Raw genomic sequence first — 22816 nt, forward strand, 5'->3', positions numbered from 1 at the left:
ATCATGACCGGAGCCAAAAGCAAAAGTCAGACACTTAACCAACTGAGCCACCCAGGGGCCCACCCCCTTATTGAGTACTTTAAAGCACTTCTAGAAGTGTGCCTGTTTCACTGAGGCTAAGGGTGTAAGGTGACCTGCCAGGGTCATGCAGTCAGCAAGTGGCAGCAATGATACAGACCCAGGAGGGCTGATGTCAGAGCCTGTGTTCTGTCCGCAGCACTATGCGGCCTCCCCACCAACCTATAACCCAAACGGTCGCCTGCTTGGATTCTCCAGCAGAGGAAGAGGTTTGCTGGAGGTCTGGCATCATGGTGGGTGTCCGCAGTTCAAACCCACTTAATCATCAACCACCATCAAATATGTATTAAGCAACTGCAGAGAACTGAGCTGAACTTGGCACTTAGGGAAGCTTGAAAGGCAGATAAGACCCCTGTCTTCAAGGGGCCTACAGGGCAGAGGGGGAGACAAAAGGAAAGAAGCCCAATTTACATTATACTGAAGTGGGAGGGTCAAGAGGTTGGCTGGTTTGAACCAGAAAAAAGCCGCCTCAAGGCAGCCGCTGCAGAGATCTTAAAGGAGGAGGGGGAGGGGAGACAGACACGGAAGGAGGCAATTTTCGGCAACTTTGACCAAGATCCAGACTCTAGGGGCACCTGGGTGGCTCAGTCGATAAGCGTCTGCCTTCGGCTCAGGTCATGATCTCAGGGTCCTGGGATCGAGCCCAGTATCAGGCTCCCTGCTCAGCGGAGAGCCTGCTTCTCCCTCTGCTGCTTCCCCTGCTTGTGCTTTCTCTGTGTCTGCCTCTCTCTCGCTCTCTCTCTCTCTCTGTCAAATAAATAAATAAATCTTTAAAAAAAAAAAAAAAAAGATCCAGACTCTAGGCAAAGCTAAGTGCTTGGAGTGGTCAGAAGTCATATCTAACACAGAGAATGAAGCTTAGGAAAGCCCCTAGATGGGACGCCTGGCTGGCTCAGCCAGTGGAGTATGCAACACTTGGGTCTCGGGGTTGTGAGTTCGAGCCCCACACTGGGTGTAAAGATTACTTTTTTAATAAATAAATAAATAAATAAATAAAATCCTGAAAATCTTGAAAAGAAATCCCCTAGATTTAGCAAGTATGTATTTGCCATAAACATGGGGCAGAGAGAGAGCATTCTAAGAACCTCCCCAAGCAGGCCCACTGCAGGCCAACGGAGATGACCAACGAGAGGGCTAGAGCTGTTGAGGCCAACCCAGTGGTGCCTTGGAGGACGAGCAGCCAAGGCAGCCAACTGATTTCTTCAAAAGAGACACCGTACGGATTTATATGTGTAACTCCTAATGTTTTAAATGTCGGCAACCACGGTTGACCGTTGAACAACACAGGGGTTAAGGGCACTGACTCCCTGAGAAGTTGAAGATCTACATATAACTTATTTTATTTTATTCTATTTTTTTATTTATTTTGACAGAGAGGGAACGCAAGCAGGGGGAGTGGGAGAGGGAGAAGCAGGCTTCCTGCCGAGCAGGGAGCCCAAGGCGGGGCTTGATCATGACCTGAGCTGAAGGCAGACGCCCAACGACTGAGCCACCCAGTCGCTCCCAACTTCTTTTTTTTAATAATATCAACATTTTAATAAGTGGCTTCTGTCAGTCAAGTTATGAAAATCCACATATAACTTTTGAGTCCCCCAAAATGTAGCGGCTAATAGCTTGCTGTTGACCAGAAGACTTACTGATAATATAAACAGTCGATGAAAACGTATTTTGTATGTATATTATATTTTATGCACATATTTTGTATATTACATATTATATTCTTAGAACAGAGTAAGCTAGAGAAAAGAAAACGTTAAGGAAATCATAAGGAACAGAAAATGCATTGACAAAACTATAGTGTATTTATTTATTTATTTTTTAAGATTTTTATTTATTTATTTGACAGAGAGAGAGACAGCGAGAGAGGGAGCACAAGCTGGGGGAGTGGGAGAGGGAGAAGCAGGCTTCCCGCTGAGCAGGGAGCCCGATGCAGGGCTCGATCCCAGGACCCTGGGATCATGACCCGAGCCGAAGGCAGATGCTTAACGACTGAGCCACCCAGGCGCCCTATACTGTATTTATTTTTTTAAAAAACCACATATAAGTGGACCCACACAGTTGAAACCCATGTTGTTTAAGGATCCAACAGTAATTTGGAATATTTTTAAATACCATGAAGGCCAAGCAACATGGGTCTTCAGGCCAAATCCAACCTGTGGTTCCAGTATGAAGAACCAAAAAGAGAATGGGTTTGGTGCCAGAGGGTCTAAGGTGACACTCAGGTCAAGCTCTTGCATCAGGATCTGGGTGACACTGGGTGTGTCCCTAAGTCCCTGGAGCTGCAGTTTAGCTTCCTCATCTGCAAAATGGGGTAAACTAGCACCCAACCCAAAGAATTGTGGTCAGAATCATATCAACAATGATGAAGCACAAGAAAATGTTGTCTAAATCTCAAAGTGTTGAGCAAAGGCCCATGATGTCACATAGGCCAAGAGAAGAGAGGGGACAATCAGAGAGAGCAGACAATGCCTGAGGCCACGAAGAGAGAGTGAGGAGGAAATGAGCTGGGTCTTTGCTGGCGTGCAGGCCGGAAGAATCTGGACAATAGAATCCACGTCAGGGGTGGAAATATAAATTTAGGAGTCGCAGGCACACAAGTGAAAAAAGAGATCACGCAAGTAGATAAATTGACCTAGGTACCTAGGAGCAAAACAGGGAGCCAGCAGAAGCCTTTGGAATAACACAGAGGTGGGCCCCCACAGAGGGATTCAAGAAGGAAGTGGGGAAGGAAGCTGGGGCGGGGGGGGGGGGGGTGTCTGTGGAGAAGCAGATCTCAAGGGAGGGAGGGGGAAATAGGCCACTAAAGAGTGGGATGCATTTTTAGCAAAAGAAAAAACGTGGAAGAATGGCCCAGGCTGTGTTAAAAACAGAAAAGGAGCAAAGTAAAGACGTGACAAAGAAGTTAGAAGGGGCAGATGGGTAAAGAGAGGGAACCAGAAGAAAAAGGGACCCACTGATGGCCACGTCAGGTCTATGCTGATGGGATATACGGGGGGTGGGGTGGGAGGGCACTCATAAAAGGTGCTGAGGTGGAGGGACGTGTGGGGTGGGTGAACAGCCTTGGAGGGTCTATCCACTGTGTGCCAGGAGCTCCCACACCCCTCGTTGCCCGCGGACTCCCAACGATGCAGGGGGCAGGTTGCAGGCCCATCTTACAGCCTGGTTTCAACAGGATTTTTTGTCGAGAGCAAGGCCCTCCAGGGCTTATTCAAAAGGATACACAGACTGCTATCCAGAGGCGTCTCAAGCAGCCTGAGGATCCATGAGCTAAACCGAAAAGAGCTCCCCAGAACCTTCCGCCCACCTTCACGCTCACCCAGGGCTCTACTATTCAAACAGCTGCAAATGTGCGCCCTGCTCTCCCCAACAAGAAAACAGAACAGAACATGGCTGTCTCTGCCAAGTGAGTTCTGAATAAGCTGCATTCCATTTCATTAAAACAATTACCTGAGTCCCAGCCAAGAATTACATACAGCTTCCTCACAGCACCGCCCCTCCCCCCCCATAAAACACACATCATGCTGCGTTTCAAACAGGCAGAGAAAGGCCATGGCACACCACTCTGAGCCCTCACTAGGAAGATCCCTTGATCCCCACCAAGCGGCCAGCCTCTGTGTCCTTGCAGGCCGACGGACAGACGTGGGTCTCAAAGCAGACCCTCGCGTGAAGTGCTCCCCTTACAAGAAAGAGCCTGCTGGCTGCCCAAAATGTTCCTAGTAGGCACCAGGCCCTCAAAGCCAAGGGGGCCACTGGTGCCAGAATCCAGCTATTTCTCCCAAACAGATGGGAGACCCAAGTGGCCCAGCTTTGAGTCAGCACAAAACAAGACAAGAGGGACCTGGGAGTGGGGATTCCAGGAGAGGGAGCCTGAAGGCTGGATGGCCAGACCTGAGCTGCAAGCAAGAGCCTGGGGGCCACTCTGGCCCACGCTGCCCACAGGCTAGTGGTGTTCTTTTGGCCACAGATAAGAGGTTCATGATGTGAGGCAAATGGCATTTCGTCCCCTCCCCCAGGCTCCAGCTGCCCAGAGGCTATTCTTCTGTAAAGCCTTGCTCCGCATCCCACCCAGGCAACCCTCTCCAAACTCTGCCCAGAGCCCAGCATCTCCCTTGCCTTGACCCTGGTCTGATTAATGTCACCACACCCAAAATAACCCCGGAGGCTGCCTCCGCACTGTGGAAGCTCGCTGTCTCTGGCTGGCCCTGTCCTTTTTACTGCATGGGTCATTGTGGCTGTGTGCCCCAACCCGAGCTGAGAGTTATAGATCCTGACCATCCCTGGCCTGCTTGGCTCCTGCCGGCCCACCCAGTCTTTCCACCGGGGGCGCAGCGTCCCAGGAGGCCGAGGGTCACAGGTGGACACTTATGTACACTCCTGGCTGAATAACCCTGAGCCCGCTCTAGAATAAGCCACGTTTTACTTTTTTCCAACTTTTGATCATGAAAGTGTCTAAACATACAGAGAAGTTGAAAGAGCATTTCAATGAACACCCACATACCCTCTACCTAGATTCAGTCATTAACATTTTGCCATTTTGTATAAACAGGCACACATGTTTGCAGGCTTTCTCTCTCTCTCTCCATATATATATATATACACCCCTTTTTTTTACTGTATCATTTTAAACTGAGCTTCAGACATCATGACATTTTACTCCCAAATACTTTTAACTTGCACCTAACAATGATAATATTCACCCATAAAACCACAATACCACAATTACACAAGAAATAAGCATTAAAAGGCCACCTTTAAGGGAAAACTTGGCCACCGGGGGCTCTGCCGGGCCTGGCCAACCACACGTTCTGCCTGCCATCGGCCCAGCGTCCAAGGCCTCCCTGGAGAGGCCAGCCCTGAGTCCCACTGGTTAGGCAATCAATCCATTAGCTGGAAGGCTTTATCGGGACGTGAATGCAGGCTTCAGGCCAGATGTGTGACTCCCAACAGGCCCCCAACTGAAGAGGCAAAGTAGACCTGGGGGCTGGGAAGGCTCTGGGCTTATCCTGGGGAGGAGACAATTCCTGAACACCCCTTTTAATCAGGAGCTTTGTCAAGGTTTCTGGGAAAACTCAGCCCCCCTAATTCTCTCTCGCCCTCTCTCCCTCCCAAAGGACACTCTCAATTCTCCACCTTAAAAGACTTCCTCCTCTGGAAATGGGTCTGCTCCAGGGGTGGCAACATACAAACACCTGAATGAAGACAGGAGCACATCTGTATGGGCCAAGGGCATAGAGGGCTTGATTCCGATTCCAACCAGGCGTAGAAGAGGGACCTCAGAGGACTACCCTCTGCCCCAAGGGGAACAGGTGACTGAAGGGGGGGAGGATGGGGAATGGGAGGGCATTGAGCAGGAGGCCCTCTGCCACCAGTGTCCAGCAGCCCATCCCGAGCAAGATCGAAGGAGAGGGAAGAAGCCCAGAGAACAGGAAGAGGATGGATGGGGGAGACCGTGGGGAGGGGAAGAATGGAGGCTGTGGGGAGGGGGCAGAAAAGATTTTTAGCATCCTAGAAATGGAAAAACAACCAAACCAACAGGCAAGCGAGATCCAATCCAGCATCATGAACAGAGCTGTAAAAATGGTTACAAGCCCGACTCTGCACTCCCCAGCCCTGCCACTCACTAGTTAACAGAATTTGGGTAAGGGGGCTAACCCTCTCTGTGCCTCAGTTTCGTCGTCTGTAAAATGGACAGTAGTAATAATAATAGAACCTGTGCCTCCTATCGCCGACATGAGTCAGGGAAACAATGCGTGTAAGGTGCCCAGCACAGTGCCTGTACGCAGTTTAAGTGCTCAATAAAAACTATGGGAAAGAGTTCTACAGCTCTTTGTTATTATTAATGAAGCACTGAGACCAAGACAACCCAGGGAAGGGCTGCAATGAGGTGGAGGCGGGAGGAGTTTTTCAACTCTCTGGCCTTGGAACAAGGTAAAGGCCCGAGGAAGCTTTGGAGGGTCAGCACACTCCACGCATGGTGAGTTATATGCGGGACAGGCGCTGCTTAGTACCCCTGCAGTAACTCCGGCCTTCTGAGCGGCGCTCCAGCCAAAGACCCACCCAGCCTCTCAATGCATGGCCATCACTGGGGAAACTGGAGGGAATACTGCGAGGCTCCCTTGGAAGACCTCCAACCCACAGCGGCAGGGCTATGGCCCCAGCAACCCGAACCTCTCCACACGGAGCAGCAGGCAGCTTAGCACAATGGAGAGCGCACCTGCCTGAGAACCAAACACCCCGGGTTCGGAGCCCAGCTCTGCACCTCGCTAGTGTATAGCCCAGGGGAAGCTCCGGCGCGGACGCGGAACGCACCATCGTTCCCCAGGCTGCCTCTGCCGTGGGCCCAGCAGCTGGGTGCCCTGACCCTGGCCTAACACACAGAGGCACCACAGACAGGCAAGCCCAAAGTCCGGACTTTCCATGGAAACAGGGAGGCTCCGTAGCCCGGAATGCCCCAGGCAACTCCCCTGCCCCCCTAGCACTCCCCCTAAGGACAATGAGGCACTGTTTTTCAGAGGGTCAAGACTGCTGAGAAGCCGAAAGAAGACATGTCCAGATTCTAGCAGCAACTGGGCATTGCCAACAGCTGGCTGTTCCCCCTGTAAGAGATGGGAAGGCAAAGCTATCAAGGTCTGAACTGGACCCACGCCTTACCTCTATAGAGGCCGTTTATTCGGGATGGCCCCCTCCAGGGCACAAATTTTGAAGGTAACTAGCAATTAGTCAGCAGGCCCATGGCTCACCCCCCAGTTAGTCACCTCACCCAGCACTTAACCTTATTATGATTTAGTTCACTAGATCTGGAATTGGATCAGTCTGTGTTCCAACCCCAGCTTCCCCCAGTGAACCTCCCAGAGCTCATTTCCCCATGTGTAAAGCGGAGATAAAACACCTCCCTCTCGGAATGGCAGTGATCATACCCCTAAAGTGCTGAGTCCGATGTCTGTCTCCCATCAAGCACACGTGACCTTTATTGGACCGCAGCTGTGGTCACAGCCCCCACCCCCTCCAAGAGCACTAGGAACATGAACGAGGGGAGAGCGAGGAGTTGGGTCCGAAACCGTAATCAGAGTGCATCTCAGTGTTGTGGGAACTCTGTCCAGGAAACTCCGGCCAGAACTCAACAGAGCGAACTCTGGGCCAAACCAGCATCTAAACAGTAATGGGAAAAGCCACCAGCAACCACCCCTGCAGCACAAAGAGGAGAGAACACACAGAGAAGGGCAGTGTTTCTGTTTTTCTGCCCAAAGAGCTATAAATTTGTAACTCATTAAACAGCACATAGTGAGGCTGTCACTAGCCGCTTTGGGGAGGGAAGAGTTCCCCAATTTTTAAGACCAAAAAAAAAAAACAAAACCAAGCCACAGCAGAGACTCTGCCGCCTCTAGCCTTGCCACAGGACAGACCATAAACTCTCCCCTGTTTCAGGGACCAGGAGGCTCACAGCTGAGAGCACTCTCAGGAGAAAAATAAAAACAAGAGGCCTGGCCTTTGTGTCCACCCTAACTAAGGAAAACAGCTGAGGTGCAGCCAACCAGGCAGCTGATGGGGCCTGAGCACAGAGGCAAATTCCTCTCCCCTTCCTGCTCACCCCACTGCTCCCACCCAGGGGCTCCGGGGCAGCCAGGCGTGGCTGGCCTCCTGGGAGCTTGGTCCAAGGAAGTCAGGCAGCCCAGAACAACTGGAGAGTCTGTGCTGGAAGGTGGCAGAAGTTACAGGCGGCAGCCACCAACCCCCTGCGACCCCTCCTTCACGTGCTGCTCACCCCCTCCTCGGGAAGAAAGACCTCTTGGTACATGAGAGCTGCAGATCTAGGAGCCAAGGACTGGGCTTCTAGTCATGGTTTGGTCATTCCGTGGCAGTGCAGCCTTGGGCAAGTGAATCAACCTCTCTGAGTCTGTTTTCTCCATTTGTAAAAGGCAGGTAGTAATGAGAGCAGTGGCCCTAAGTAAGGGGCTCTTACAAAGGGTTACTGTGAGGGAGGATGGGACAAGTTGAGGTATGGGGAAGCACTCCATAAACAGCAAATTTCAATTCCTGCAGTCCCCTCTGCCAGTATACTCTTTTCCCGAGACTCACTCAGTTTCCTGGCCCTAAATGGAAGACTGTCAGAGAAGAGGAATTCTGGACTCCAACAGCAAACTCTACAAAACTCTCTCAGACCTTCAAACACTACTGTGTGGAAGGGACTGTAGAAAAGCAACAGAAACACATCAGCATTTTAGAAACCGTAACTCTGCTCCTCAGTTCCTGCTGGGAAAGCATCAAGACTTTCAGATCCTGGTTCAAAAAACATCCCCCAGTCTCCTCTCAGCTTATTTTTTATGTGAAAAAAATACCTGCCTGCAAGCCATGCCAATCGTAAGTGTGTTAGAAAAATGGGTGCCAAGGCTGACCCAAAGGCAGAACTATGCTTGGCAGCCACCACACTGCAAAACAGGCAGGACTGCACACCATCCCCAGCACCAGGATCTCTCGGCAGCGCCCTGATCTTTTGCAAAAGGAAGCTGGCGGTCCTCCTCCCTGACCCCTTGGAAGTCCAGCACCTACAAATAGCCAGTCTTAACTTAGCGCCCTGTGCGCTTGGGGGCGGCCAGTCAGAGCTGTCTGATGAATCTGCTCCTCAGAGCCTGGGACAGAGAAAGCATCAGTGGTCACACAAGCCACCCACAGTCCAGAGAGGGAAGACAAGGCTCCTACAGAGAAGAAACTAACCCCCCCCCCAATACCTCCCCAGCTCAGAGGCCCTCTGGCTACAGGCATGAAGGGGAGGGAGAGAGGAGTGAAGAGTGAATCCTCTCACTCCAGGGTTCAGGTCACTGAAGGCATTCCTAGAACCCTGGCATGAACCCCCTTGGGTTTAGTGTCGGGTTTCAGGAGATACTTTTCCCTGTCCTAACACCAGGTCAAGACTGGACTGAAAAGAGTAGTTTGGGAGCTCTGATAACATGAAAACAGTAAAACTCTGTTATGGGCATCCTGTCCTCCTTACCTGTGTGGCCTCCAGCAAGGCTGGATGCTGGGGGGTGGGAGGAACTCTGCCAGCCCGGACAAGTCCAGAGATGGCCATACCTTGGGGCCCACTTCCCACCTCATTCCCCTGGCACTGCACCAGACTCTGGGAGCGGGGGAAGAATCATGTCTCCCCAAATTACTCTTCGAGGATTAGGCTCATCTGTGATAGGAAAGGGGAGGGGCTGGTCCACAGAGTGGACAGGGCAGTCGGGAAGTGGAGTGACCAGCCCATGGAACAGGGTGCCCAGACCTGGGTTGGGGCGGGGGGGGGGGGGGGGGGGGAAGGACAGAGAGAAACTTGTCTTTGTGGGGGTGTGGTCATTGGAGGCTCATCTTTAACTTGTGAAATGAAAGGGGTGGCCTTGGAGGGGCTATCCCTGAAGCGGAGGTCCTTAAAGGGGTGGGAGCAGGTCCTGGAAAAGAGGGACCAACCGAGTTTCGGCAGCTGTTGTTCCCCGAGTTGGGCGGCCGATCAGTGAGGTGGGGGGGTTGGGGGAGCCGTCTGTGAGGGGAGGGTCCCACAGTGGGGGAGGCGATGTGGTGCAGGCAGTGGGGGGTCCGTCCCTGGGGCGGACGGGCGGGTCCCTGAGGTGCAAGCTGGCCCCTACGGCTGGTCTGGGAGATGGGGGTGGGTCCCCGAGGTCCGGGGTCCGGAGGTGGGGCCGTCCCCGAGGCGGGGGCTGGCGGCTGTGAGGACGGCGGCGAGGCCGGCCTGGCCCGGGACTCAGGCCCAGCCGGGGATCCCGGCCCCGCGGAACCCCAGTATTCAACGAGCAAAGCCGGGACCCGGGTCGCCGGGGGCGGGATCCCGCGGCCCCCGCCGCTCGCTCGCGCCCGCCCGGCCCGGGGCCGCGCGCCCCTCGCAGCCTCCTCCCTCGGCCTCCCGCTCACTCACCGAGGTCGTCCATGGCGGGACCGCGGGCGCCGGGAGCCGGCTCGGCGTCCCGCTCTCCGCCCGTCCCGGGGCCGCTCCTCTCAGCCCCACAACTTTTCCGCCGCGAGCCTCCGCCGGGAACAGAACGCGCCGCCGCCGCGCGCGCCCCGCCCCCGCCCGCGGTCGCCCCCGGGAGCAAGCTGGCCCCGCCCCGTGCGCACGCTAGCCCCGCCCCGCCGCCGGGCCGCGAGCGCGCGCCCAGGCAGCGGTGGGCCACGCCGGACAGGGTGGCGGCGCCCCCTCGCGGCCGAGTCGGCAAGTGTCAGGCTCCCAGGCCTTCAGGCCCTGCGGTCAGTCGGTCTCAAAGTCACATGCCTGACCGTCTGGCTGACAGATCCATCTCCTGTGTTGACATCTCACAGTCTGACCTGCGTCTGACAATCCATCAGTCACTCACTCATCAGATGTCCATCCACTGGAGAGTCAGATTTGTCCACCCGTCTGTCTGTCTCCCAGTAGGTCATCTCCCAGGAGGACCCTAAATCAGTACCAGGCAAAGCAGGGAACATTTGGAGGGCCTTTCTTAGGGTCGTCCTCTGGACCGATGGCAGTGCAGCTTGCAATCCGGACTTTGGGGCCAGATTCAGTACTTCCGTGGTTATATATCCCTTAATCTTCCACATGTCTACCCTCCCTAAAGGGAGACTTTTCCAAAACTCTGCATGGAGCAGAGGGGACCCCAACTTAGACATTAAAGGAAAAACTTCAAGATTACACCCAGTGCCAGGCATAGTTTCCTGAAACACCCACTGCCACCCCAGAGCCCAGAGGAAATGAGTAGAAACCAGGTACAGATGAATGGATAAAGAAGATGTGGTATATATATACAATGGAATTATTATGCAGCCATCAAAAAAACCCCAAAATCTTGCCATTTGCAATGACATGGATGGAACTAGAGGGTATTATGCTAAGCAAAATAAGTCCATCAGAGAAAGACATGTATCATATGATCTCACTGATATGAGGAATTCTTAATCTCAGGAAAGAAACTGAGGGTTGCTGGAGGGGAGGGGGGTGGGAGGGATGGGGTGGCTGGGTGTTGGACATTGGGGAGGGTATGTGCTATGCTGAGTGCTGTGAATTGTGTAAGACTGATGAATCACAGACCTGTACCTCTGAAACAAATAATACATTTTATGTTAAAAAAAAAAAAGATAGTAGGAAGGGAAAAATGAAAGGGGGGGAATCGGAGGGGGAGACAAACCATGAGAGACTATGTACTCTGAGAAACAAACTGAGGGTTTTAGAGGGGAGGGGGGTGGGGGGATGGGCTAGCCCAGTGATGGGTATTAAGGAGGGCACGTATTGCATGGAGCACTGGGTGTTATACGCAAACAATGAATCATGGAACACTACATCAAAAACTAATGATGTAATGTATGGTGATTAACATAACATAATAAAATTAAATTAAAAAAGAAAAAAAAGAAACCAGGTAATAGTAACAGCTGCCATTCATTGAGTGCCGGATACTATGTAGCTACTACTGAAGTTAATTCTCATAGAGGCTCCTATGACTATCAGCCCTTCCCTACTCTTTGCAAAGGGCAAGGGTAGTTTGTCGATTCTATATAAAAATGCCCTGTAAGCATAACTTTGAGTTCCCTTGCCCATCAGAATCCAGCCCCCAAGACCCTCTGGGTCAAGTCAGGTCCTCCAGGAAGCAGATGCTGAGATGGAGTTGGGGGTTGGGGGTGGGGGTGGGGGTGTAACGCCCATGAAAGAAAGGGGAAGAAGCAGGATCCGGCAAGGACTCAGATCTGACAAAGATAAATAACCTAACAGGAAGCGCCAGAACAAAAACTCATTGGAGGAGCCCCACTGGGCAGAAGTGTTCTGGCCCCAGTCCCCCCCACCATGTTTAGCCACTGGCTATGGGATGCCCTGGAAGAAGAGCTCAGTCTTGCCCTGAAAACCCTGCATCTGGAAGCCGCCATTTCTTGATCTTGGTGACAATCTCTTTTTTGAAGGCAGAACCACGTGCCTCACCTTTGGCTGCCTATATTAAAACTCAAGGAGTCAAGACTGCTCCCCAGCCAGGCAGTCACGCTATCTCATGCCCTTCCAACACCTTTAATGTACCTCTGTTTTGTAGGCACTTCTTACTCCTGCAATTTACATGTAGTGGTAGGATTATTTGATAAATGTCCCTCATCCTATTAGAGGAAAAGCACATGAGGGCAGGAACCATGTCCATTGCTATGTGCGCAGCATATAGAAGGTGTTGCTCAATATATATTTGCTGAATGACTGGTGGGCATTATGCCCAACACTTGGAATGAAGCAAACCATAGTCCCTTTCCTCAGAAAGTTCATGGTTTAATTGAAGACACAGAAGAGAAGTAGTGAAGTCACTCATTAATTCACTCGGTGAGATATTTAACAGTGCCTGTGCTGTACCAAGAGCCGTGCTCAGACTGGACGTACAATGATGAATAAAACTGATATGGTGCCTGCCTTCTTCGGGGTTACAGTCCAAAAGAGCAGGCAGAAGAGCAAATAGGCCTGTATGAAGAATGAATAGCCTCACACCATTCCCAGCTGCCTAGAACAGCATATGCAAAGGCCTATGGGCAAGACAGAAGCCATGGTGCACTGGAAGGACTGGAAGGAATTTGCAGCATGAAATATGAGGTGGGGAATGAAAATGGGGAGGCAAAAGGGTCAGCAAGGCCATATTTTCTTATATTGATTACAGGTTGATACAGTAACATTTAAGATATACTGGAGTAGATAAAACATTAATTTTACTTGTTTCTTTTTACCTTTTTAATTTAATTTAATTTTTTTTATTTTTAAAAAAGATTTTATTTATTTATTTGACAGGGAGAGTGAGAGAGCACAAGCAGGGGGAGCAACAGAGGGAGAGAGAGAAGCAGGGTTCAATCCCAGGACCCTGGGATCATGACTTAAGCTGAAGGCAGACGCCCAACCAACTGAGCCACCCAGGTGCCCCTCTTTTTACCTTTTCTTAAATGTGGTTACTAGAAAATTGTAAATTACATACATGGCTTGCATTTTGTTTCTAGTGGAATCCAGGGCTGGGTCAGAGAGTGCTTAGTGGACCGTTATTAAGTATGCTTCCTAAAGATTAACTTGCATTGACAAGGCAGACAGACAGCCCTGCTAAAACTGAATTCAGAGTCCCCAGGGTAAGGAAACAGCCACCGAGAAAGCAGATCCTCTGGTGGGGTCACCCCATGGCCAAATGCACATAAGCCCATCTAGTCCCTGGAATATCTCTGTGTTGCTCCTTCTGCCCTGATGGCTATGGATGCCCCAGCACAGCGGTGTCTGCGCTCAGTAGTGTGGGGTAGAGATTAAGTGCTCATTGGTTAGGCAGAGGGACTCCACCCAGGTTCAAACCCCCACTATGCTCCTTGCTGGTGGTGAATCTCTGGCCATTTACTCTCTGCACCTCAGATTTCCACCTCTGCAAAAAGATGAATACTAGCCACATCTCAGAGTCATTGTAGGATTAAATGAGATACTACACATTTGGCACTTGGAATGATCCTTACTATCAATAAGCGCTCTGGCTCAGCCCTACCCACTAGAAACAAAATACAAGCCACATACGTAATTTAAGACTTTTTAATAGCCACATTTAAAAAGGTAGAGGGATGCCTGGGTGGCTCAATCAGTTAAGCCTCAGACTCTTGATTTCCGCTCAGGTCACAATCTCAGGGTCCTGGTATCAAGCCCCCCATCAGGCTCCACGCTCAGCGCAGAACCTGCTTGTCCCTCTCCCTCTGCTCTTCCCTCAGCTTGTGCTCTCTCTCTCTCAAATAAACAAATGAAATCCTTTTTTTTTTAAATAAATGAACAGGGGCGCCTGGGTGGCTCAGTCGTTAAGTGTCTGCCTTCGGCTCGGGTCATGATCCCAGGGTCCTGGGATGGAGCCCCGCGTTGGGCTCCCTGCTCTGTGGGAAGCCTGCTTCTCCCTTTCCCTCTGCCTCTCCCCCTGCCTCTCCCCCTATGTGTGCTCTCTCTCTGTATCTCTGTGTCTCAAATGAATAAATAAAATCTTTAAAAATAAATAAATAAATGAACAGGTAGAAAACAACAGGTAAAATGAATCTTAATATACTTAATCTAATCCAATATATCCTAAATGTTCTCATTTCAAACTTTATTTTATTTATTTATTTACTTACTTACTAATCTGAGAGAGAGAGAGAGAGGGAGACTGCACAAGGGGAGGGGCAGAGGGAGAGAGAGTATTAAGCAGACCCAGCACAGTGTGCAGCCCACATGGGGCTGGATCTCACAGCCCTGAGATCTGGACCCTGAGATCATGACCTGAGCCAAAACCAAGGGTCAGAAGCCGAACCGACTGAGCCACCCAGGCACCCCTCTCATTTCAACTTTTTTTTTTTATTATTAAAGATTTTATTTATTCATTTGAGAGAGAGAGCATGAGAAGGGGGAGGGTCAGAGGGAGAAGCAGACTCCCTGCCGAGCAGGGAGCCCCACGTGGGACTCAATCCCGGGACTCCAGGATCACGACCTGAGCCGAAGGCAGTCGCTTAACCAACTGAGCCACCCAGGTGCCCCTCTCATTTCAACTTTTTTTTTTTAAAGATTTTATTTATTTATTTGACAGAGAAAGACACAGCGAGAGAGGGAACACAAACGGAGAGTGGGAGAGGGAGAAGCAGACTCCCCACCGAGCAGGGAGCCCGATGCGGGACTCGATCCCGGAACTCCAGGATCATGACCTGAGCCGAAGGCAGTCGCTTAACCAACTGAGCCACCCAGGCGCCCTCAACTTTTAATCAGTATGAAAAGTATCAGAAATTTCTTACTTTTTTTCTATATGAAGTCTGCGAAATCCAGTGTGTATTTTACACGTAGAACACGTCTCCGTTTGACCAGCCACATTTCAAGTGCTCAGCAGCCACATGTGGTCAGTGGCTACCTAAGGGACAGTGCAGCTTTAAATGGGAGTTGGCATCATTATTTTTGGGGATTTCAACCTAAAAGCCATTTCCTTAGAAAACCATGCCCTGACCTGCAGGACCCCTGTTATTAAGATCTTTTTTTAGCACCCTGGAATACACTCCTGACAATTATAATTAAACAGTTCCTGTGCACTCGTTTGCAGCTCTCTGTCTCCTACTAGACTCTAGACTTCAGGAAGGCAGACCATGTCTTAACAGTGCACTGATTGACTTTGGCAAGAAAGAAGGGATGAAGGGGGAAAAAAGATTTAAAAGAGTAAATTCCAGAGCTTACAATATAGATGTGGATGTTTTCTTTTTTTTTTTAAGATTTTATTTATTCATTTGAGACACAGAGATACAGAGAGATAGAGAGCATGAGCAGGGGGAGAGGCAGAGAGAGAGGGAGAAGCAGGCTCCCCGCTGAGCCAGGAGCCCGATGTGGGGCTCAATCTCAGGACCCCGAGACCATGAGCTGAGCTGAAGGCAAACACTTAACCATCTGAGCCACCCAGGCGCCCCTGGAAGTTTTCTTTACAGTAGTTGTTCACAGTAGGAAGAAATTTAGAAAAAAACAGATCAACTAAAAGATTAAAATCGAGTGTCCATAATCCAAAAAAAAAAAAAAAAAAAACTTAGCGTGCATCTTTTTTTTTTTTTTTTAATTTTACTTATCTATTCGAGAGAGAGTGAGAGCAAGAGAGAGCATGAGCAGGGGGAGAGGCAGAGGGAGAATCAGTCTCCCCACTGAGCAGGGAGCCCGATGGGGGGCTTGATCCCAGGACCCTAAGATCATGACCTGAGCTGAAGGCAGACACTTAAACGACTGAGCCACCCAGGGACCCCTGGAGTGCATTCTTAGTTATTTCCCAAAGATCAGTTCCTGGAGTGGAAGCCTTGTATCAGAGGTTAAGTTCACTGTTGTTGTCAGTTCTTTTGCTGGGTGTTGACAAGCTGCCCCACAGCTCGCACCCAGCTGTGTCCAGATAAATGGATAACTGGTATTTCATGAGCACCAACTTGCACACAATACTTTACGGTGACCCCATGAAGAAATCTACCCCAGATGTGGTACAAGTACCACAAGTGGAATGAGAAAATGTGTAAATGGTACATATGCAGAGATTCCTTATTTTTTATTTATTTATTTTTTTAAAGATTTTATTTATTTATTTGAGACAGAGAGAATGAGAGACAGAGAGCATGAGAGGGAGGAGGGTCAGAGGGAGAAGCAGACTCCCTGCCAAGCAGGGAGCCCGATATGGGACTCGATCCTGGGACTCCAGGATCACGACCTGAGCCGAAGGCAGTCGCTTAACCAACTGAGCCACCCAGGCGCCCCAGAGATTCCTTATTTTAATAGTTATGTACTCACGTGTGTTAGAAAAATACCTAATCAGCCCATAAAAACAATACAGTTGACTCTTGAACAACACAGGTTTGCAGTGGGCAGGTGCACTGACATGTGGATGTTTTTGAATAAATACAATATTATAAATTAGGATGAGGCTATATTAAATTAAAAAGCGGGTCATTTACAGAGAAATATGTAGTAAGTTACAGCCCAGTGGGTTCTCAGTGACAGCAAAACTCGCGATGGAGGGGAGCCTGGGTGGCTCAGTCGTTACGTGTCTGCCTTCAGCTCAGGTCATGATCCCAGGGTCCCGGGATCGAGCCCCGCATCGGGCTCCCTGCCCAGCGGGAAGCCTGCTTCTCCCTCTGCCACTCCCACTGCTTGTGTTCCCTCTCTCGCTGTGTTTCTCTCTGTCAAACAAATAAATAAAATCTTTAAAAGAAAAAAACAAGGGCGCCTGGGTGGCTCAGATGGTTGAGCATCTGCCTTCGGCTCAGGTCATGATCCCAGGGTCCTGGGATCGAGTCCCGCATCGGGCTCTCTGCTCCTTGGGAGCCTGCTTCTCCCTCTGCCTCGCTCTCTGTCTCTCATGAATAAATAAATAAAAATCTTTAAAAAAAAAAAAAAAAAGATTCTCTCTTTAAAAAAAAAAAAAAGAAAAGAAAAAAACAAAACTGTGACACTTCCTGATGCACAGCCGCTGCTCAAGGGCACTGTGTGGTTGAAGGAGTTGAGCTGGGGCAGAGAAGCACTCAGGAAAAACCGGACAATAGAGCAGAATGTGAGACCTCAGCTGGAATCCCGAACTTACTGTTACCAGTCTCCTCCATAAGGTGGCAATGGTGAGGATTCTTCTCGGTGACTGACACTCCACACCTGCCTGGGAAGGGAGGGATTTTACCATTTTATACCAAGAATTGTAGGGGCAGAAAGGATCTCAAGAGACTGTCCGGTCCTTCTGTGGGTGAAGGATTTTCCTCCAAAGCTGCTCCACCCTCAGTGTCCTGATGTCAGCTAGGGCCCACATGTTGACAGGGGCACAATGGGAAGTCATTCCCAGTCCTCTCTGTCCTCCTTTATACCTAATAAGACATACCTATTTCAAGTGTGCTAGGGGCACCTGGGTGGCTCAGTTGGTTAAACTTCTGCCTTCGGCTCAGTTCATGTTGTCAGGTCCTAGAATCGAGTCCCGTGTCAGGCTCCCTGCTCAGCAGGAAGTCTGCTTGAGATTCTCTCTCTCTCCCTCTGTCCCTCCCCTGCTCATGTGGGCTCTCTCTCTCTCTCAAATAAATAAATAAAATATATTTTTTAAAGATTTTATTTATTTATTTGAGAGAGAGAGAATGAGAGACAGAGAGCATGAGAGGGAGGAGGGTCAGAGGGAGAAGCAGACTCCCTGCTGAGCTGGGAGCCCGATGCGGGACTCGATCCCGGGACTCCAGGATCATGACCTGAGCCGAAGGCAGTTGCTTAACCAACTGAGCCACCCAGGCGCCCCTAAATAAAATATTTAAAAAAAAAAAGTTCAATGGGCTTTGACAGATGGATATACCCATGTAACCCCCACCTCAATCAAGATACAGAACACTCCACTGTTCTTGTTTTTGATCCCCTGTCCCCTGACTGCTGGCCCCAGGTAACCACTGATTTGCTTTCTGTGACTATAGATTACTTTGCATTTTCTTTCTTTCTTTCTTTCTTTTTTTTTTAAGATTTTATTTATTTGAGAGAGTGAGCGAGAGAGATAACAAGTCGGGGGGTAGGAAGGGGCAGAGGAAGAGGGAGAAGCAGATTCCCGGCTGAGCAGGGAGCCCCCGGGGTCATGACCTGAGCCCAAGGCAGACACTTAACCAACTGAGCCACCCAGGTGCCCCTGCATTTTCTTTATAATGCATTTATATAAATGGAACCATACAATACGTATTCTCTCTCTTTTTTTGCAGGATGTGGGGACATCTGGCTTCTTGGCCCCAGCATGTTCATGAGATTCATCCACGTCATGTGCATCAAGAGTTTGATCCTTTTTATTGCTGAGTAGAACTCTTGTGTATGGATGTAGCACACTTTGGTTCTCTACTGTTCTGTTGATGGATATTTGGGTTGTTCCCCCGGTTTGGGAGACTGTGAATAAAGCTGCTATGAATATTCAGAGAGAAGTCTTTGTGCAGACATATGTTTTCATCTCTCTTAGGTAAATACCTAGGAGTGGAATGGCCGGGTCACAAAGTAATGTTCAAAAAATGTACGTTGTCCCATTATCCTTCACCAACTTCACCAGTTCAGTGGTTTCCTGTTGCACTGAGAATAAATCCAGAATCCTCAAGAGGATCTCCAAGGCCACAGCCCGGATCTCGTTGTCTTCCAGTCTCCCCTGTTCTTTTCACTCTGGCCACACTGGCCTCCATTTATGTCCCTCGAACGCAGCAAACTCGTTCTGACTTTGGAGCTCTCGAAGTTGCGAGCCTCTTCCTGGAATGTTCTTCCCAGATCTTGGCACTGCTGTTCCTGCTTATCATTGAGATCTCATTTCACGAGTCACCTCTGCGGATCCTGGGCATATTATCCACAACCCCCCCAACCCCCTCATCAGACCCTATAACCCTTTATGCCGGTGTATTTTATTTACTTGCACCTTTTAACATTATGTTCTGTATTTATTTGTTTACCTGTTGATTATTTGTCTTTCCCTCCCTCCCGCACTAAAATGTCAGCACTATGAGAAGAGGGGCTGGGCTTCTCTTCTCCACCAGTGTCTAGAATGACAGTGTTTGGTAAATATTATTTGAAAGAAGGAAAGGCTGGGACACTGAGGCATAAAGAGATATGTTGCCTGGGCTGTGGGGTTAGTTGCATGATCAGGCTGAGAACCCCGGGCCCAGCCTCTCTCCTTCATCACAGACCATTCACAGGCTTTCCCAGGACTGACAACAAAGTCTCAAGTACCCGGGCCTTAGCTGCACTGCTGTTTTGTTTTGTTTTAAGATTTTATTGTTAAATAATCTCTACACCCCACTTGGGGCTCAAACACATGACCCCAAGGTCAAGAGTCACACGCTCTATGGACTGAGACAGGCAGACGCCCCTGCAGTGCTGTTTTTAAGAGCAAAAGACTGGAAACAACCCAAATGTCCATGGACAGAGTAATGGTTAAATAAACTACAAAATATCCTACAATGGAAAACTGTGTAGCCACAGAAGAGATCCAGGAAGATCATTATGTACTAATATGAAACAGTCTCCAAGATCTAAAAAAAACCAAAACTGAACAGTATGTGTAACATGTGTATCATTTGTGGGGAAAAGTGGAAAACAATATATTTGTTTATGAGATGCTCCTATATGCTGGAGAGATCTGGAAGAATACATAAACACTCCTGTTAACTCCAGGGGGTGGGGGTCAGGAGTGGGAAGGCGATTTTACTAAATACCCCTCAGCAAAGTGGCTGGGGGTCAGGAGTGGGAAGGCGATTTTACTAAATACCCCTTTGAATCTTTTGAACTTTATTTATTTATTTTTTAAAGATTTTATTTATTTATTTGACAGAGAGAGACAGTGAGAGAGGGAACACAAGCAGGGGGACGGGAGAGGGAGAAGCAGGCTTCCTGCCGAGCAGGGAGCCCAATGTGGGGCTCTATCCCAGGACCCTGGGATCATGACCTGAGCCGAAGGCAGACGCTTAATGACTGAGCCACCCAGGTGCCCCGAATCTTTTGAATTTTAAACCACATATGCCATTTTACCTATTCCCATAATGAATTGATTTTTTTTTTTAAGATTTTTTATTTATTTATCTGAGAGAGAGAATGGGAGACAGAGAGCATGAGAGGGGGAGGGTCAGAGGGAGAAGCAGACTCCCCGCCGAGCAGGGAGCCCGATGCGGGACTCGATTCCGGGACTCCAGGATCATGACCTGAGCCAAAGGCAGTTGCTTAACCAACTGAGCCACCCAGGCGCCCCAATGAATTGATATTTTTAAAATAAAATACAATTACATTGTAAAAATGACACTGCAGGGGCGCCTGGGTGGGTTCTTCCCAGATCTTGGCACTGCTGTTCCTGCTTATCATTGAGATCTCACTTCACGAGTCACCTCTGTGGATCCTCTGAGCCTCTGTTACCATAAGTAAAATCTGGATACTAAAACATATGCCTCCTAAGGTTGTTATGTGGATTTAACATCAAGAAAAATGCAGGAAAGGGGCTGAGAATTTGAAGCTTTAATTATCATGGGAGGACCGGAGTGGGACTTTAGGGCTGGGAGAGAAAAAGATTTAGGGATCTATCCAGTTACCAAAGGGTTGCAGAATCAAGATCGTGACTATTGGTGGCGCCTGGGTGGCTCAGTCGTTAAGCGTCTGCCTTCGGCTCAGGTCATGATCCTGGGGTCCTGGGATCGAGCCCCGCATCAGGCTCCCTGCTCTGCGGGAAGCCTGCTTCTCCCTCTCCCACTCCCCCTGCTTGTGTTCTCTGTCAAATAAATAAACAAAATCTTTTAAAAAAAAAAAAAAGATCGTGACTATTATCTATATATATTATTATCTATTATAACTAGTATATGAATAGTTATCATCATTATATAATCATTATTAGAATAATAATTATTATTCGGAACATTTATTGTTTGAAGTGTGGGATGCACCATGTTAAGTCTTTTGCATTATCTCATTTAATCCTTGCGATCCAAGGGGGAGGTTCATGCCTATTTTATAGGCCAGGAAACTGAGGCTCATGAATAAAGGTACCAGCCGGAGGCCACACGGGTACAAAGTGTGAAGTCAGGATTCAAAGCCAGGACTGTCTGACTTGAGAGTCCACGGCCTGGCTCATGAATGGGAGCATGGGGGTCGTGTTGCCACTTCTTGGCAAGTTGGAGCTCCCCAGCTGGCTTGGACACAGGGCCTTAGGAAGGCCTTGCTGCCTCTGAGTTGGGAAGGAAGGCATGGTCTGGGTCTCCCACTGTCCTGCTGAAATCCTTCAGAACACCAGAACAAAACCCAGTGGTTTTCCACAACCTCTAACCCCATTAGAAGACCCAGTGTGGCTACTTTCTCCCTTCTCAGCTCCAGTCACAGGGGATGACTTTCAATTCCTCTGGCTCCAGACCCCTGTAGGTGCTGTTACTACTGCAAAAATTCATCCTCTCCTCTCTGTCCTGGTTAACCGCTCTCTTTTACTTCACAGCTCAGCTACCCCCTCCTCCAGGAAGCCTTCCCTGACCACTGCCCAGGCTTGGATAATTGGTCCCATAACCCCCACCAAAGCATTTAACTCTGTGTCAGGCACCATCAGAAGCACTTTTCCTATATCATTTAAGACTCACAAGAACTCTATGGCAGTGAGTCTCATCCTTGGTGGCACATCAGAATCATTTGGGAAACTTATATATATATATATACCCAGAACTAACCCTCAGAAATTCTGATTTAATTGGCTTAGAATGCAGCCTGGGCACCAGAAATTTTAAAAGCTCCCAGCGGATTCTTGCAGACATCCTGAAGTGACTTGAACACTAAGAAGATAATTTGGGGGTTGGTGGGTCATTTCCTTGCTGAGATAGTCCTCAGGCTCTCTGTCACCTGGAGCTAAGAGTCCAGGTTGGCTGGGGCAACAGGATGGGAGGGTGGAGTGACTGTTGGCTCCATGGGGAGTCGATGTTTCCAAAGATATTTCCCTACATGGTGGAGGGGGAGAGGGTCAGGATTACTTCACCCAACCCAGCCTCTTCTTGCTCTCTGTCTGGAAAGGAGCTGGAGAACAAACGAGTGTGGGAACTGGGTGTGAATTCACACCCCTCCTTCTTCCCTTCCCTAACCGGGTAGAGTCCTGAGAAAGCTGCAGGGCATGTCCAAACATAGACATCAAACATTCTCCAGGTGCTCTCCCTACATAGCTTTGTGGGCAAATACACTGGAAGAGCCTTGGGGGACCTGACTTGGGGGCACCTCTCAAATGCAAAATAAGCATGGCCTTTGTGCAGGCAATCAGATCTACAGAAATTTTCCCTAGAAATACCCCACGAATAGGCAAAGATTCACAACCAAGAATGTTCATCGGAGCGTTGCTTATAATCAGGAAAAACTGAAAATATCTGAAATGTCCATCCACAGGGGATTGGTTACCTGAAGTGAGATATATCCATGCAGGAAGAAGGGAGCTATGTACTGACATGGGTAATATGCCACCATTATAGTATTTAGCAGAAAGAAAAAGGAAATAGAACTGTAAGTATAGTATAATCCAATGTATGTTAGTAATAATGTTGACAGGGGCGCCTGGGTGGCTCAGTCATTAGGCGTCTGCCTTCGGCTCGTGTCATGGTCCCAGGGTCCTGGGATCAAACCCGCATCGGGCTCCCTGCTTGGCAGGAAGCCTGCTTCTCCCTCTCCCACTGCCCCTGCTTCTGTTCCTGCTCTCACTATCTGTCTCTCTGTCAAATAAATAAATAAAATCTTAAAAAATAAATAAAATAAAATAAAATAAAAACATTATTT

At 49.3% G+C, this 22816-nt stretch overlaps 1 protein-coding gene across 3 annotated transcripts in view; it reads right to left on the bottom strand.

The window, feature by feature from the left end:
- The window catches only part of PXN (paxillin), a 47786-nt gene extending 37640 nt beyond the window's left edge, over window positions 1-10146 (bottom strand). The window contains exon 1 of one of the 3 annotated variants that reach the window (XM_045887510.3): window positions 9986-10146. In XM_045887510.3, the coding sequence (XP_045743466.1) occupies window positions 9986-9998 (13 nt within the window). In that variant the 5' untranslated portion in view covers window positions 9999-10146. The remainder of the gene's footprint in view (window positions 1-9985) is intronic. The other 2 variants (XM_045887512.3, XM_045887513.3) reach the window with 2 other exon arrangements.
- Window positions 10147-22816: the final 12670 nt, after the last annotated feature.

Source organism: Mirounga angustirostris, unplaced genomic scaffold, assembly GCF_029215605.1.
Source record: "Mirounga angustirostris isolate CCGP_5_RB_7025 unplaced genomic scaffold, mMirAng1.0.hap1 SCAF_14, whole genome shotgun sequence".
Lineage (NCBI taxonomy): Eukaryota > Metazoa > Chordata > Mammalia > Carnivora > Phocidae > Mirounga > Mirounga angustirostris.